The sequence below is a fragment of the Chenopodium quinoa genome, unplaced genomic scaffold, assembly GCF_001683475.1.
Source record: "Chenopodium quinoa cultivar QQ74 unplaced genomic scaffold, ASM168347v1, whole genome shotgun sequence".
NCBI classification, from domain to species: Eukaryota; Viridiplantae; Streptophyta; class Magnoliopsida; order Caryophyllales; family Amaranthaceae; genus Chenopodium; species Chenopodium quinoa.
The window spans coordinates 804,365-822,695 of NW_018745461.1; the positions used below are offsets into that span (position 1 = coordinate 804,365).

The window sequence follows — 18,331 nt, forward strand, 5'->3', positions numbered from 1 at the left end:
AAAGGTTTGATTTGGGAACGGTTTTTGAATAAGGGTCTTTAATGGTTCCAAGTTGTAGTTTGATTTTATTTGACTTGTCCGTTTGGTTTTAAACTTTATTTTCGTTTGGTTGACTTTGGGTTGACTTGTTTAATCGGTTTTAATTTTGAGTCTTCCGCTGTGTATCTTTGATAATTGTCTTAGTCATTTTCACGGTGGCGGTAATGTCTTAGTTATTCCTAAATCATATTTTTAAAAGAGTAGAATGAGTATTTAAAGAAAGGAATTTCTAGGGTGTTACAGAATCCCCTAAATTAGGTTGTGCATTCACATTATATTTTCCTTTAATGTTTCACATGTGGGATTAGATGAGACAACTGGCACATTTGACAAGGGTGGAGTGATCATGAGGGCAAGCATTCCCTGTCTCTTTCTTATATGAGTCGTGAGGCGAGTTTTGAAGCGTGCTCCCTATGAAGCTACATCACAAAGACGACTGTAAATAATTTTAAAATTGCAATACTGGATGTTCAATTCGGACACAAAAGTAGTGTATAGAGGCGAGTAGCATAGGAGCTCTTTTTTTTCCCTTTTTTTATGGGAAGTTATTTTAGTATACTTACTCGCTTAGTGCCCGTGTGATGCACGTATTATAAATCAAATTAGTAATTTTTTTAAAAAAAACATTATTAATTTTCATAGTAAAAAATAAAAAATAAAAACAAAGATAATTCAATTAGTAAAAAAAAAAAAATAAAAACAAAGATAATTCAACTAGTAATTAAGGGTTCATTTTCACTAACACATTAATTATCAAATTTTGTTCAATCGTAATAATGACCGATAAGTACAAAAATTAAGAAACATAATTTCAATAGTATTTTTTTTAGGGAAATTTGAATAGTATTTTATGTCATTTTTATTTCTTTTATTTTTTTTATAATATTTTTTTAATTGAAAATTAAATGAATTATTATGCTCCCGTAGATAAAATAAAATAAAATAGCCTTATATTTGACCCAGTACTATATACATTTTCCTAAGTAAATCATTGTGTCAAAAACAATTACTTTTGTAGTAATAATTAATCAACAACTAATTGAATATACAACACAAATATATATAGATATAACCAATATTGAAAAATTTTATGCGAATAAAAGATATTTATTAATATTTTTTAAAATAAAATACATATTTTATCAACTAACCAGGCTTGTGTAAATAAAAAAAAAAAAAAAAAAAAAAAAAAAAAAAAAAAAAAAAACCTAACCAGGCTTGTAATATATATATTTTACAAACATGTATTCTTATAATGCAATTATTTAAATTTTGAATATTATCATTAAATTAGTAAAAAAAAATATATGAATATTTAATGGTTATAGAAATGAGAATATTCTAAACAATTTCTCTAAAAATTATTTAAGCGTAAATTACTTCCCTATTTGCATCGGAATAAAAACTTATTTTCACCATATTGTCCGGTGGTATAATCCTCTTTTCAAGTACTAGTGGAGGGGTATATATGTCCTTTTATATACTAGTTGAGGGGTACATGTGTAATTTCCTCACAAAACAATAAATGCAAGTTGCAAACAGTAATTGGATAGCTCGCCAAAGATAATGAATAAATGACCACTTTTTCGATATATTTAGAGAAATGCCACCAAATTAACAAAAAATATTTTATCTGACAGATAAAATTGTATTTGCCCGTAGAATTGGTAGAAGCTTCATTATTTTTTTAAAAAAATTTTATTTAACAAAGAACCACTAACGATGATAGCGGTTCTATACATAATTATATGTGAACTTGAATGTATTTAAAATAATTAATAATATTTATAACATGAAAAAATATTGAATTATTAAAATTGAATTATTTATTATGAGAGAATAATAATAATAATAATAATAATAATAATAATAATAATAATAATAACAACGTTTTTAAACCAATACTTATAGAAAAATAAGGGAAATTATCTTTGGTAACACTAAACTTTTAAGTTTTCTCAGTGGTGAATTGCAAAAAAACTTATTATCTTTGGTAAACTCAAATTTATGATTACCAAAGAGAATAGCTATTTTCATATAAACTCACTAACCATGGTTAATTTCTTTTATTTTTTAATAATTAAATTTATAAAAAAAAAAAAAACAAAAATCAAACCTTTCATATCTCTCCTCTGACCGAACACCAAACCAGACCACCACCAACGCCCACACCACCTGGACCACCACCAAACGCCCACACCACCCGACCACCCTTTCTTCTCTCTCCTTTAAACAAACAGTATCCTTCTCAACGATTCCCGTCGGCGACTCTCATCTCTTGCCCTGACGCCACACCCAATACAACGCCTAGAAACCTAGTCTTTCCTCCTCAAATCCGCCGCTAGAAGACTACTGAATTCGACGCACCGAACAACAAATTTGTGTGTGGTACCAAAGAATGGCTGATGAAAGGAAAGGAGAGAGAAAGAGAGATCGGAGAAGAAGAGGGAGGTAAGGGGTGCGGTTGAGCTTTGTACGAGTGGCCACGATTCAATGATTAAATAAATCAACGGCTTATAGTTCTTGAAATTAATGATGTTTTTCGTGATGTACGGTGAGGATGAAGAACATGGGCTGCCGTTTTAAGTTGTGGGTAATTGTGTGGTATTAATGTTGGAGCGCAGGGGTTTCGAAAGGGAGGAAGAGGCGGCAATCCGGCAAAGGCAAGGTGGTCGAGTTAGGGTGGGGGATATGGTAAGGGGGGTCGTTTCGTGTGTGGGGACTCCAATGGCTGCCGAATTGGGGGAAAGCCAGGATTCGTGGGTATTGTCGCCGACTGGTGGAGTGGCAGACTGGTGGAGGGAGAAAGTGGGGTTTTTTTTTATTTTTTATAAAATAAAATTATTATGTTGTAAAAAAAACATTTTAATTGGTTGAGGCTATTAAGTTAGGGCATTTTTGGAATTTCATATTGTTTTTATTAAAAAAAAGGTTAACCATGGTTAAGAATTTATAAAAATTATTTCACTAAGGTTACCATTGAAAATTATAACTAATTAGAGTTTACCAAAGATAATAAGAATTTTTACAATTTACCACTGAGAAAATTGAGAAATATAGTGTTACCAAAGAGAATTTCCCAAAAATAAAAAAAACTAGGTTCATAAGCTGAAAACCGCGCCGTTTAATTACCCATGCCCCAAATTCAACCCCAAAAAATAATAGAAAGATTACAATATATCTATGAATTTATACATAATTTGGTAATTTATAATTAATTTCACTTAATTTGTTAATTTATAAATAATTTCACGAAATTTGTTTTTATATCTATAATATAAATATTTTAAGAAAAATTGATTTTAATAATCTCAAATTTGGCTAATTTTCTTTAAGTAATCTCGACTTTTGATTATTTTTGAATTATTTCAATTGTATACATTATAAATATTTCCAAATTCTATATTTATATAATTTAGTTGTCTTTAAATTATTTGTAGAAGGGTCTTATTTATATTGTTGCAGCAGAAAATATAAATTTACAATTGTTACCTGATGATGTTGTAAGTCACTCGGTACTACTATTGGAATATGGGACAATTTTTTTTTTTTGAAACCAATTGCAGGGATGTAATGAGGAATGGGTATTAGATAACAAAGAAACAATGGAAAGAAACTTGCCCTAATATCTTACCTCAAGAAACTCTTTTATTTGATTGGTAAATTGCATCTATATAAAAATTCAAATGAAAATCCTTACACTAATTTGTATAGAGATGCAATTTATCAATCAAATAAAAGAGTTTAATTTATTATATATATATATATATATATATATATATATATATATATATATATATATATATATATATATATATATATATATATATTTGGTATTATATTGATAAAAAAGATTTGTAATAATTAAATCTACATATTATTTCAAATTATTTTTAAGGCATTAATCAACAAACATACTTTGAAATTTTAAAATTATCTTTGGTCACAACCCATTAGAGCCTGAACAACAATAAAATGACATTCAAATTTTAATACAACCATTAGACACAATCTATTCTCATACTTAAATCATTACTAATCTAATTTACTAAATCTAAAATGTTGAATTTTTTTTCTCTAAAAATCTAACTCCATACATCAAATCTCTTGTTATAGTTGTTTTTTTTTTTTTGTTTTTTTTTTATCATTCTTCTTTAACTTTATAGGACAAAATTACAATTGTATCCCTCCTAATTAAGCCAACCTTTTTGAATCAATTTTAAATTAGTTATATAATATATGATAAAAGACTAACAAAAACAAAAGGTATGTACTAATTTTAACTTTCTATTAGAATAAATAAATCGACATAAATAATTTTTTTTATTTCACAAAACATATACAAAGTATATCATTGTCATATCTTAATGGTTAATTCCGTAACATAGCTTTACAAAAATAAATAGAAATTAATAATACAAATTGTTTGTATATATTATAAAATAATATTAAACATAATTTATTTAAAATACATCAACATATAGAAGAAAAACAAGATCACGATGCAGATGATTAGAAATTTTTATAAAATTCACCATCTCTTCAATAGTCAAGTCAAGTGCATAAACATGAGGATGAACATGTCCTTACACATAAGAATTGCAAGTTAATAGACAGATTTCAAAACAAAATAAAGGAATTTGGAATAATTTTAAAAATTAATATCCTAAATCAACCAAATAAAAAAAAAATACACTATATAAATTTAAATAACAATACTTATTACATCGGGAACTACATGAACATAGAACCATATTTCATTTTTTTCTTTCTTTTTGTTCATTTCCCGATCAAACTCTTTTACTTTAATTTCAATTAAACTTGAATTCTTGATTAATTAACCAAAACTTTTATTAGACCCATGTTTCTTTCTAAAAACAAATTAAAAAAAACTTACTCATATAAATATAGAATTTGGAATAATATTCATATTGTATATAATTAGGATCATTCAAAAATAATCAAAAGTCGAGATTATTTAAAGAAAATTGGCCTAATTTAGGATTATTAAATCCAATTTTTCATAATATTTATATTATTAATATACAAACAATTTTTGGGAAGTAGAGTATAATATATATATTTTTTTTAAATAAGGTTAATCGAGCCCTATCCGAAGGTTTATATCACAGGAAACATAAGGGAGTGGGATTTGTCACTAGTGAGGATGAGACCTCGCACTTCGAGGATGCAAGGCGACTTATTGTGCCACTGCACCAGGAGGTCTCCCTTATAAGAGTATAGTAATAGTACTAGTGAGAATGTATCTTTTGCTGGAATATTATTACTCCAAAACTTTTGACTTTTGCTAATATAGTAATAGTTAGGAGGTTTAAGAAAGTCAAATTACAGGCTGGCATGAAGCCTTGACATTTTTCATTCTTGGACCCAGTACTATACTCGTATTAAAGAAGCCATGAAAAACAATTCATCTCAACTAATGTGGTCTGCTCATCTTGAATGGTAAAATTTGTTAATATAATCTTACAAAATTCAAGTTAATTATGAGAAACATTGGGACTTAGTGGCAGAAAATGTGTACAAGGTGGACCTTGATGCTTTGAATGGTAATGGCCTCCCGGAAAATTTAAATGAGACTTTTATTGTCCTTATTCCAAAGATTGATAATCCGGAGCTTGCTTCTCAATTTCTCCCCATTAGCTTGTGCAATGTGGCATATAAAATTATTACGAAAACCATAGTGAATAGAATCAAGCCAATGATGCCTCATTTAACCTCTTGTACTCAAACAAGTTTTGTTCCCGGAAGACAAATTACATACAATATTGTCATCGTTCAGGAAGTTACTCATACTATGAGAAATAAAAGAAGTGGAAAGGGTCTTACGGCGATTAAAATAGATTTTGAGAAGGCCTATGATCGGCTTAGGTGGGATTTTATTCGGGATACTTTGTATGAGATTCGGTTTCCTCCCCTTATGTTAGATCTTATTATGGAATGCATCACTACCTCCTCTATGCGGGTAATGTGGAATGGAGAGCCTACACAAGTCTTCAAACCGGGACGTGGCATTCGTCAAGGTGACCCTTTATCACCGTATATTTTCGTGTTATGTATGGAAAGGTTAAATCAACTTATTGAGGAGTCAATTATTCAGAATTTATGGAAGCCTATTTATGCTAGTAGAAACGGTCCTAAGCTTTCGAATTTATGTTTTGTTGATGACATAATTTTATTTGCAGAGGCAACAGTTGAGCAAGCAATTGTTATTCAAGAATGCTTGGCACGAGTTTGTAGTGCATCCGGGCAGAAGGTAAGCTACTCCAAATCAAGAACGTATTTTTCTCAAAGTATGCGTACGAAAGAAATTATTCCTATCTGTCATGCTTTGGGGATTGATGAAACTGATGACTTGGGAACATATCTTGGCATGCCCACTCTCACAAGTAGGGTGACCCGAGATACTTTTGCTTATCTTTGTGAGAAGATTGACCGGAGACTTGCAGGATGGAAATCAAAGTATGTTTCTTTAGCTGGTAGAATCACTTTGGCAAAAACTACTCTGACCACTATGAGCTCCTATGCAATGTAAACGGCAAAAATTCCCCGTTCGATTTGTGATGAGATTGATAAAAAAACGAGGCGTTTTATTTGGGGAGGGGATGAAGAGCACCGTAAAATACATCTTCTTTCTTGGGAGTGCCTTCAAAAGCCTAAAGAACATGGAGGTTTGGGTTAAGATCTTCAAGGCAATTAAATGCGACTTTTCTCACCAAGCTTGGTTGGAGGGTGTTGACGGAGCCAAATGCTTTATGGGCTCGTGTGCTTCGATCTAAATATTGCAAGGGGAGGTGCGACATCGATATGTTCGAATCCAAGGCAAATATGTCTAATGTATGGAAGGGTATTTCGGAAAATGCTAAATATATAAGTGAGGGCTCAAGGGTAGCTATTAATAATGGTGCCACAACTCTTTTTTGGGACCATAATTGGGCTATGCCGAGTCCCCTAAGGCTGCTGCCATCATGGATATTCCAGAGTGCTTGGATGGTGCTACGGTTGAAGAATTGTGGGATGATGTGAATGGATGGAAATGGGACATGTTTGCAGATTTATTACCGGCTAACATCTTGAGATTAATTGAAGCACATGCTCTTCGCAAAGACCCTTCAGTTGGAGATATGCTCTATTGGGGGAATGGTGTGAAAGGAAAATTTACAATAAAATCAGCTATGCAAATTATCAAGAAAGAGGACGATATAGGTGATGATGGTTCTTGGAAACTCATATGGAAACTAAAAGTGCAACAAAGAGCAAAGGTCTTTCTTTGGTTGGCTATGCATGACCGCATAATGACAAATTCTAATCGTGTTAAGCGTAATTTGACAAACAGCCCCTGGTGTCTGACTTGCCACAACCATGAAGAAACTACTTTGCACGCATTGCGTGATTGTAGAGCTGTTCGAGAAGTGTGGAGGCAAATTGGAGGTCCTGCTGTTAACCCGGGATTTTTTCATGGTAATTTGCAACAATGGATTGCAAGGAATATTAAGGTCCAGACTTGAAGTGATCTGTCCCCTGAGATTTGGCCTACGTATTTTGCAATTACCATTTGGTGGATTTGGAGATGGAGGAATAATGTTGTGTTTGATCGTACTCAAGAAACTCCAATTGATGTTAATCAGTTTTTGCTGGCTCGATTTGAGGAAGTATGGCGTGTGCTAGGAGAGGATATTCACAACAGCAACCAGACTACTAATGTGAGAACAGAAGCCTATATTAAGTGGCAAGCACCCCCAGTTGGCTGGCTAGCATTGAACACTGATGGAGCAGCTAGAGGAGCATCTGGGCCAGCTGGAGGTGGAGGCCTAATACGTGACTCTACTAGTAAGATGCTGCACGCTTTTTCGCTGAAGCTGGGAGATTGTAATGCCTTTATGGCAGAGCTGAAAGCAATTGAATATGGGTTGGAGCTTGCAAAACGCATGAGAGCAGCCAAGGTTCAAGTTCAATTAGACAGTCAAGTAGTAGTGGCTGATTTTAATAATGAAGAAAATCACCGAGGACAAGGTTTTCATATAATCAGAAGATGTAAGCAGCTTATTGAAGACAACAGTTGGCAAGTGCAAGTGCAACATATTTATCGAGAAGCAAATAGAGCAGCGGATTGGCTAGCCAACCAAGGTGTCGCCAGAACAACAATACAGAGTTGATTCAATTCCCACCTATTGAACTAGGCCGAATTCTTCATGATGACATCGTTGGGGTGGCCTTGCCACGTTTAATTATTGTATAGTTTTATTTTTATGCTTTTTTCCCGGGGCATAGCCCCTCATTTGCATAAAAAAAATGGATGATGTTTTACTCTAACGTATTGTGTCAAATTACTGTTAGCTTTATAAGGATAACCTTTTAAAGATGGTCATTATGTGTAATAATTAATGATATAGTGATAAAAAAAAAAAAATACAAAGATCACACTACATGATTTTAGGGTAGGTAATTAATTTTGCAAAACAATCCAAATTATATCCAAAATTATTAGACTTGCCCATTTAATTTACAAAATACCCCGAATAGTGTTATGATAGTTGTTAATAGACACTTATTTATCATTTGTTCTACTCCGTATCACTTATTTATTTGTTGGAGTTTTTTTTTAAAATTTTTTTTTTATTAAATTAAGAATAGTTTAGGTTTTTTTGGAAAATATTATGCATAGCCCTTAGGGCTACATATAATGATATAAGCATTAAATTTACATTTGAAAATCGTAAAAAGTTAAGAAATCATCAAAATATAAACACTAATAACACTGATTTACATGTGTTTTTGTCATGAATTCCTAATTTTATATAATTTTCCAGAGTATATTTAATGCTTATATATAACCCTTAGGCCTTAGGGCTACATATAACATTACCCTTTTTTATTTTTATTTTTGTAAATTCTTTCTTAAAATTTACTCCATTCAACCTTAAGGGTTTGTTCACATTTACTGAACTAAATTGGATTGAACTGGACTGAATAGAGGTGAAATGAATATTTTTTTAAGAGAAGGAAATTAGGAGTTAAATTGAATTGAAATTAAGCTGAAGTGAATAGACTTTAAGTATACACTCTTGTTCAAATCATACTCATTAAACTATTCTCCATTATTTGTGTGTACGATTTGACCAATAGTATTATATTGTACAGTTGTACACAGTAGAACAATAGTACGGTGTAGTTTTTATTTATTAAAAAAATATACTTCCTCCGTTCTTTTTTTATTGCACCATAAGGGGTTTCACGTTTGCCAATGCATTACTTTGGCTATTAATATCTTTAATTATACTTTTGTAAAAATTATAAAAAATTGATATTTGAAAAGTAGATTTCGAGACGAATGTAACTAGATCCCACATAACTATATTTTTCCTAATGGATAAATTACAAAAGATGGTCAAAGAAGATCAAGTGAATAGTGTAAAAGTCCTTATGGTGCAATAAAAGAAAAACGGAGGAAGTATATATAATGTCAAATACTTTGACTGAAGAGTAGAAAAAAATGAGATTTGGGAGAACTTTGAATGTTAAAGAATTCAAATATTCTGTATAACTATTGTAGGAAGACTTTCCCGGTCTTCTTCTCCCTCAATCTACATCTCTATGTCTCTCCTCTCTTTCCAAAACATTTCCTCCTCCCCTCTCTCTCTCCAATTACCAAATGGAAATGGTAATCCTTTTCTTCCTCACACTCCTTAGTTTCACTACAACCTTTGCTGATGACAAATCCGCCATGGATGACTTCTTGAAAGCCTTCGGATCATCTCCTCCTTCTGGGTGGGACTCTGCTACAGATTTTTGCAAATGGAAAGGTGTAAACTGTGATAATGGCAACAGGGTTACCTCCATTAATCTTGCTTCTCTATCTCTGAAAATTACACTCCCTTCTTCCATTAATACCCTCTCTCAACTCACCACTCTTTCTCTTCAAAACATTGAATTAATCGGCCCTTTACCTTCTTTAGCTAATCTCACTCTTCTTCAAACTGTTTTTCTTGATAATAACAATTTTACTTCAATTCCATCTGGTGCGTTTTCTGGGTTGTTTTCACTTCAAACTCTTTCCCTCTCTTTTAATGAAGACCTTGCGCCATGGCAATTTCCTTCCGAGCTCACTGATTCTCCAAGTTTGAGGAGTTTCTATGTTAATAATGCAAATATGGAAGGCCCGATTCCAGATGTATTCGGGTCGTTTCCTGGATTGCAGAATTTGAGATTGAGCTATAATAATTTGAGTGGGTCTTTACCCGGTTCGTTCAACGGGTCTGCAATTCAGAATTTCTGGGTTAATAATCAGGTTGGTGGGTTGTTAACGGGTCCGATTGATGTTGTTTCGGGTATGACCCAGTTAGCTCAGGTATGGCTTCATGCTAATTCATTTACTGGTTCAATTCCTGATTTATCTGCTTGTACTGAGATATTTGATCTTCAACTTAGGGATAATAAGTTTACTGGGATTCTTCCACCTTCAATTGTTAGTTTGCCTGAATTGGAGAATTTTACTATTAATAACAATAGCATTCAAGGGCCTCTTCCTGATTTTCCTAAGACTGTTGAAGTACAATTGAGAAATAATCACTTTTGTAGGAATGTTACTGGGGATTGTGATCCTCAGGTTACTGCTTTGCTTAATATTGCTGGGGCTTTAGGATATCCAATTAAGTTAGCTGATGCTTGGATTGGTAATGATGCTTGTAATAGCTGGATTTTTGTGACCTGTGATTCGAGCCACCGTGTAGTTAGTGTTAATTTCGCGAAACAAGGGTTTTCGGGTACCATTTCCCCTGCATTTGCGAATTTGACATCGTTGACGGAATTGAATTTGAGTAATAATAATCTGAATGGCACTATCCCTGCTTCTTTAGCTTCCTTGCCCAAGCTTAAGAAGATTGATTTGACAAATAATGACATTAGTGGGAAAGTTCCGCGTTTTAGTCCTGGGGTGATTTTGCTCGTTTCTGGGAATAAGAATATTGGGAAGCATGTTGCTCCACCTGGTTCTCCGGGTTCTGGGGGAAGCTCCTCTTCTGAGTCGGGTGGGGGTTCAAAGAGTTCTTTTATTCCCTATGCTTCAGTGGCTGCGGTGGTGATCACCGTTGTTGTTCTCATGATGTTTATGTACAAGTGTTACAGGAAGAAAAGGCAACGGATAGAATCCCAGGAAGAGGGGGAGAGTTTCTCACAACTGGCTCCTAATTTTCCTGTGAAATTTAGTTATCAAAGCTTGATGGATGCAACTAACAATTTTGATGTTAAGAAGAAACTTGGGGTCGGTGGCTTTGGTTCTGTTTTTGAAGGAAGTTTGAGGATTGGAACAAAAATTGCAGTAAAGCGTTTGGATAATCTTGGACAAGGACGAAAGGAATTTTTAGCAGAGGTTCAGACCATAGGCTGCATACACCATGTGAATTTAGTGAAATTGGTTGGATATTGTGCTGAAAACAAACACAGACTTTTGGTTTATGAGTACTTGAGTAATGGTTCATTAGATAAATGGATTTTTAGCGCAAATCCAAGAGGCATCCTTAGATGGGATGCTAAGAGAAAGATCATCTTGCAAATTGCAAAGGGGTTGGCGTATTTGCATGAGGAGTGTCAAAAAAGAATAGCTCATCTAGATGTAAAACCCCAAAATGTACTTCTAGATGACGCCCTTAATGCCAAAATATCTGATTTTGGTCTTGCAAAACTTTTTGACAAGGATGAAAGTTATGTAATGACTCAAATGAGAGGAACTCGAGGGTACCTTGCCCCTGAATGGTTAGGTCGAAAGATCACAGAGATAGCGGATGTGTATAGTTATGGGGTTGTAGTCTTAGAAGTAGTGTTTGGGAGGAAGAACTTGGACTACTCTCAACCTGAGGAAAGCACTCTCATCCAACTGGTCAAACAGAAGGTTGAGGAGTGCCAGTTGTTTGATCTACTAAACGAATGCAATGAGGATACAAGGCAAAATGTTGAAGACGTTGAGAAGATTATAAAAATTGCATTGTGGTGTTTGCATACAGAGCCAACTCGACGTCCTGTCATGTCAATGGTGGTGAAACTATTGGAAGGACATGGAGGTGCAATAGCTCTAGAGGCTATTACTGACTATTCCTGTGCAATTTTGAACACAGATGGACACCCATCAATTGAGCCAATAACCCAACTTTCCGACTCAGTTTTATCAGGACCCAGATGAGGAAAGTGTTGCGATCCTGATTGATAAGTTACGTTGGCCATTGTTGTGGAATAAGTCAATTATTTAGCTTCATCATAGACTAAAGAAGCTGGATGGGGCTCTAAGGAGTAACTTGACTGGACAGATTAAAGTTACTCTGTATAATGTAATTTTTTGGTTAGTTTCTATTTAGAGGACTTGTAATCTTTGATTTGTACTCTTTTTTAGTAGAATATCAAAAAATATGTAGCTTGAAATAATATGGGAAAGTACAAGGGATAATCCAAAACATTACATTTTATCAACGGGAAGAGACCAGCAGTATGGACCGTACCTATAACACGAGTAACCTCGTAAATGGGTGAGAATTCGACTAACTCGATATTATCCTTTACACTTCCGCACAGAAGAATAGAAAAGTGACCGATCAATCCAGTTTCTAGTATGGCATCCTTGCTGGGAATTTACAGAGCTCTCTAGGCATAAATTCATATATATGCATCCAAGTTTGTCAGAAAATCTGGACTATATTCTGTTTCTGTCAATATTGTTATAGTTCAATTTTCTGTTTTCTATTTTACCTTGACATTTGTGAATGAAAGGCTAGTTCACTTAAGTTTCAGTGCATTTTGTGAATGCGAATAGTAAGAAATGAAGGTTCTCTTATGATTATCCATTTTGGATTCCTGGAAAGACAATTCTTGATGTGTTTAATATTCTCCAGGTTATGGATCTTTATCTGGTTCTTTCTCCTCACTTGATATTGGGAAAAGTTAATATATCACTCATATCCCACCATGCCACAAGGTGAGATACCGTGTTACAAGCTCTTTTAACGCATGAGAACTTACAAGCACCACGGTTGCTGCCCAAAATTGAAGACTCTTTATTGATCATGAGATTTTAGTCATGAGATTTTTATGAGACTTCAGAAAAGTATCAGTTAGAAAATTTTAATTATGATACTTAATCTGTCATTTTTTGTGTACAAAGACGAATCCTGGACGGAGGACCTTCGTCTTGTACATAGGCTCCCTTGAACTAGGTGTTACCCATGCTCCATTGGTGCTCATTTAAGTTGCTCAATTTGGGTTATTTTTGGTGGTTCAATTGAGATAAAATAGTCTTGGTACGCCTAACTCAAGGTGGGATAATTCTTACCCCTAACACCGTATTATATTGTCTACTTTTGATTAAGTACTGTTTATGTATAGTACGAAGTATATGTCTACTAGATGAAGCTCGTGCGATGCACGATTTGTTTGAATTTTCTAAAATATATATATTTTTTTTTATTTATGTGCTAAAATTTGTTACATATTTAGATAAAATTCATAAAATCAAAAGATAATATTATATATTTAATTAATTTAAACTTAAAAATATGATTCGCCAATTTTGCTTACGTGGCATTTATCCAACATGACGCGCTAAGATAATTAAATCCTACATGACTCTTTAAAAACTCGTAAAAAAACTCCCCTTTATATATATATATATATATATATATATATATATATATATATATATATATATATATTAGATTTAGTGTAGAATGAAGCGAAGTTCAATATGCCCTGAGCCCCTAACATATATTCATTAAAATTACATATTGTTTTAGAGATAGGGATATAATTTAAATTTACTTTTATTATTACCATTACATACGTAGTATTTGAATAAAGTAATAATAGAAGCAATAACTATTATATAAGTCATTACATCACATTACATTAGTAAATGACTGATATTGGAGCATACTCACGTCCTCTCATTACATCAAATTGTGTCGGACTGTGAATCCTGCACCCGAATTGTACATTTAGCTGAGGCCCTTGGTAAACTCTGCACGGCCCGTTGGAGCGTCATTTGATCTGATACTGGAACATAATAATCACGTCCTCTCCTTAAGATCAATTCCTCCAACACAAATGCATGTCTCAGCAAAAACCGTATCACATATAGTTCCCGCTTCTTCCCAAAGTACGAACCAATCACAATTCTTTTAAGATGAGATCTGCAACATGAAGGAATCACTGCTAGAGTTTTTTCAAAAAAAAAAAATTCTTCCTTGAGGGTCTTCTTTAAATCGCCAAATACGTCTTTACCATTACAGCAACAGATCAATCCCTGCAAAGTAGATTAGATGCCAATCAAAATCAACCATTGTTTGAATTTAATTTATTATTCCGTGTCAAGATGTAAGCCACAGAGATAGAGTACTAACGTTAGGAATGGTGTGTGTGTGTGTTTAGAGTACCATAAATATGAAGATTTAAGAAAAGGTTGCTATAAACCTTTATAATACTCCTTAATCGAGTTCCTGAGCAATGAAGAGGTAGATTACGTCCTGTATACAGATACTCGGCTTGTAAGTGCCTACCAAAAATCACCACAAGAACAGCTACCATCCTTAAAATGATGAAACCTGTTGATATCTCGAACAATGATCTCCCTCTTTACGATGCTGCTTATGAATTTTAAAACCGTGTGACAATCCCCACAAGTTCGTAAATTTTTCACTATGCGTATGGTGGTACCAGGAGCAGATTTAAGCAAGCCATATGCTACAGCCCACCTTTCACTATGCCACAACAAATGTCTCTCCTTCTCATGCTGCTCCAGTTCATGTAAAACATAACTAGTATCTGGAACATAACCTCTTTTTCTCATCTCCAAATCCAACTCCTCAAGCAAACCAATAAGTTTTTCCTGCATAGGATGAGATGTCTGCCCTGCATAAAACACTTGACTCTCCTTTGCAAGTTCAATACAGCTATAACCAGGCTCTCTCTTCAAATCCATAGTAGACATCAATTTGCGAACTTTAGACACATTATCCCACATAGAAGCAGAAGCATATGTATTAGAAAGCAAAATGTAAGAAGAAGGGTCTTCAGGCCCCAAGCACAGTAAATGATCAGCAACCCTTATAGCAACCTCTGTATTTTTGTGTTTCCTGCAAGCACTTAACAGAGCAGCCCAAGCAGCTTCATCAGGATGATATGGCATTGTCTTTAGGAGTTTTTCAGCCTCATCAAGGTGACCAGAACGGCTAAGAACATCTAATAGGCATGTGTAATGATGCAACGAGGGCTTCATTCCATAATCTTGAACCATTGTATCAAAGAAATGCCGGCCTTTGTTGACTAAACCTACATGACTACATGCATAAATCAATCCTAGAAATGTCACTTCATTTGGTTTTACACCACCAATAACCATCTCATCGTACAGAGCCAATGCTTCTTTTGCTTGGCCGTGTTGAGCCATCCCAACTATGATAGAAGTCCAAGACACAACATCTCTTTCGTACATACATGAAAAAATGCCTTTTGCTGCTAAAAGATCACTGCATTTGGCATACATATCAATGAGTGAATTGGAGATGAACAAATTACGTTCAAACCCGAGCAATAGAACCAAGCAGTGTAATTGCTTCCCTAGCTGTAGTGCTGCCATATTAGCAGATGCTGCAATAACACTTGAAAGAATATATGGGTCAGCACCATGATCAACCTCTCTTCTCATATTACTATAGATACTACAAGCATCATTCCCATGACCACTATGCACCAACCCAGATATCAAAGCACTCCAAGACAACAAATTCTTGTCAGGCATCCTCCTGAAAAGCTCCACAGCATCAGTTTTCCGTCCAATTCGAGCATAACCCGAGACCAAAGCCGTCCAAGAAATCGTATTTTTCACCTTAATCGAATCGAAAACCATCCTAGCATAGTCAAGGAACCCACATTTTGAGTATAAATCAACAAGCGACGACTTAACAACATCATCCTCATAAAAGGGTGACAGAACAAAATGAGCATGCACTTGTTTACCAAGCCTAACATCAACCAAGCTAGCACAGGACCTAACAAGACTAGCAATCACAAAATGATCAGGCAGTAACTTATCAAGCTCCCACATTCCAAGGAACAAAGAAAGCGTTTTATGGGGAAAACCAGCATGATTAAAAGCAGTAAGAATTGAAGCCCAGGATACAAGATGTCTTTGAGGCATTTCGTCGAACACTTTGAGGGCATGATCAATAACACCACATTTGCCATACATTTCAACAAGGGAGTTGGGTATTGGGCCATAATGATGGAGACCAAGTTTGGTGATCTGGGTATGGAGTTTTTGGCCAGAGGAGAGAGATTGAAGTTTTGCACAGGATCTAAGTTGGTGGAGATAATGTGAGCAAAACCATTCGATGTTCAGCTTTTTTGGGTGCATTAAATTTGTTAAACAGAGTTTATTACAAAATTGGCTGCTATAAATTGGCTTCTAGTTTTGACCTTTACAAATTTCAATCCATTATTCAAGACTTAAAATTGGCTGCTAGTTTTGACCTTGGAGGATTACAATTTCCTTACTAGTTACTACTAGTATTAAAGATTTTTATGTGACTAATAAATTTAGCTAAACTTAATTTCTGATGTTGACCCACCTTAAAACGCCGCCAAAATGACGTGGATGGATGGTAAGACGCGAGATCATTGAGACCACTTTTAACTTTATAAGGTAAGATATGAAGGAATGACACGAGATCTCTAGAAACATAGAGGTGCAAAAAGATTGCGGAGTCGTAGTTAACTCTCCTCAATTATTTATGGTAGATTGCTCTTATGTTCCTGAAGGTGATGTAAGTCATGTAACTAATGCACACAGTCTAAGGCTAGGAAAAGTGCTTAATGTACCCAATTTCTTCGTAGATTAGTTATCAATTTTCTTGGTAATACGTGGATTGATCTTACGAGTTTTACGACTAAAAGGCTCCCAAGGAGAGAGTTTGAGCTTGATGTTCCTAATCTCGAGCATCTAACGTATGTGGACTCTACGGTGTTCATCTACTCCATCACCAAAATGAACAATCTAGTCAATGCTCAAGTCGATGTTGTAGAACTTTATCTCGATGGTTCTATATTCGGTATTTTCAGCTGGTTGTCTAATGTCCAAAGTTTGTATCTCATGTCAAGGACTACAGATACAATGCATAGTTTTATCTTTGATCCATCCTTTAACAAGTTTAAATTACCTTTTTACTATCTCTGTTAATTTCTATCTTCTATCTGTAACTTTAAGGTATTATATGTGAGATATTTCGTATAAAATATTTCAAAGTTGCAGATACACTAGTATTTAATTTGATCAATGACGGTATTATATTGCTCTTTTGTTTGTAGGCATCGATAGCTTGTGGTACAATAATAAATCTTAAGCTGCCTTTGTTTGGTAACCTCAAGCATTTGCAGCTTGGTTGTGAGGGTTATTATAATTGGAATAGCGTATTGATAGAGCTCCTACACCGTGCACCTTTTCTGGAAACACTCACTTTTATGGAGGTCAGTGTCATTTACCTTTACTCCTCTCTCAATTATTTAATCGCTACAACTTGACTTTCACTATTCAAGTATCCATTCATATACAAAACACTAACTGTAATTGGATTATTATTAATTACTATCTCCGTTAATTTTTAGTAGTAACAAAGGGTTTTATCCGTGAGACTTACACAATTCAATTTTATTGCAATTATAAATTAACATAGATAGTATTACTACTATTATTATTCGGAAAATGATATATACTGGCTATATCAATCTCCGATCATCTCTGTAGGGAATCACGATGGACAACGACGTACTAGAAGAGAGATATAGGGAGGTATTCCTGGAGGAATGTGAGGCATGGAGTAAAAGTGAAGAAATACCATCTTGTTTAAGGGTTCAACTCAAAAGAATCACAATATACGACTATTTTTGTACACAATGGGAAATGGAAGTGGTTAAATATTTTTTGAGAAACTCATTTGTTTTGGAGAATCTCATTCTTATTTGTTTTAGTCATCCATTACGTCCAGTGACAATAGAAGCTAAGATGTTACTTGACAACACGTTGAAGCTCATGAAAAGAGGCTCAAGGAATTGTTCAATAATAGTCAAGTGAATTGTTCTTTCGTTTCCTTGAAATACCTTTTACATTTGATGATTATAAATAGTCAAGTAACATTTTGTTTTGAAACTGAATTAATTAATTGATTAATTAATTACTATCCCTTATTGTTTGGAGTTAACAACGGTAAGAAATTAAAGGGCAATGAGTTTTTACTTTGTT

At 34.0% G+C, this 18,331-nt stretch overlaps 2 protein-coding genes across 2 annotated transcripts; one reads left to right on the forward strand and one right to left on the reverse strand.

Moving 5' to 3' along the window:
* The first annotated feature begins 9,499 nt into the window (after positions 1-9,499).
* LOC110714944 (receptor-like kinase TMK4) lies at positions 9,500-12,807 on the forward strand. Its single transcript, XM_021893496.1, has one exon. It carries the CDS (start codon positions 9,710-9,712, stop codon positions 12,230-12,232), a length of 2,523 nt encoding a protein of 840 aa, XP_021749188.1. The 5' UTR covers positions 9,500-9,709; the 3' UTR covers positions 12,233-12,807.
* Positions 12,808-14,265: 1,458 nt separating this feature from the next.
* Positions 14,266-17,553, reverse strand: LOC110714918 (pentatricopeptide repeat-containing protein At4g14050, mitochondrial-like). Its single transcript, XM_021893473.1, has 2 exons — positions 14,509-17,553; positions 14,266-14,341 (listed from the first exon to the last, which is right to left on the reverse strand). Exon 1 carries the CDS (start codon positions 16,448-16,450, stop codon positions 14,591-14,593), a length of 1,860 nt encoding a protein of 619 aa, XP_021749165.1. The 5' UTR covers positions 16,451-17,553; the 3' UTR covers positions 14,266-14,341; positions 14,509-14,590.
* Positions 17,554-18,331: the final 778 nt, after the last annotated feature.

Coding starts and splice junctions, on each gene's coding strand:
- LOC110714918 (XM_021893473.1), bottom strand. CDS start 16,450: ATGCACCCAAAAAAGCTGAACATCGAATGGTTTTGCTCACATTATCTC.
- LOC110714944 (XM_021893496.1), top strand. CDS start 9,710: ATGGAAATGGTAATCCTTTTCTTCCTCACACTCCTTAGTTTCACTACA.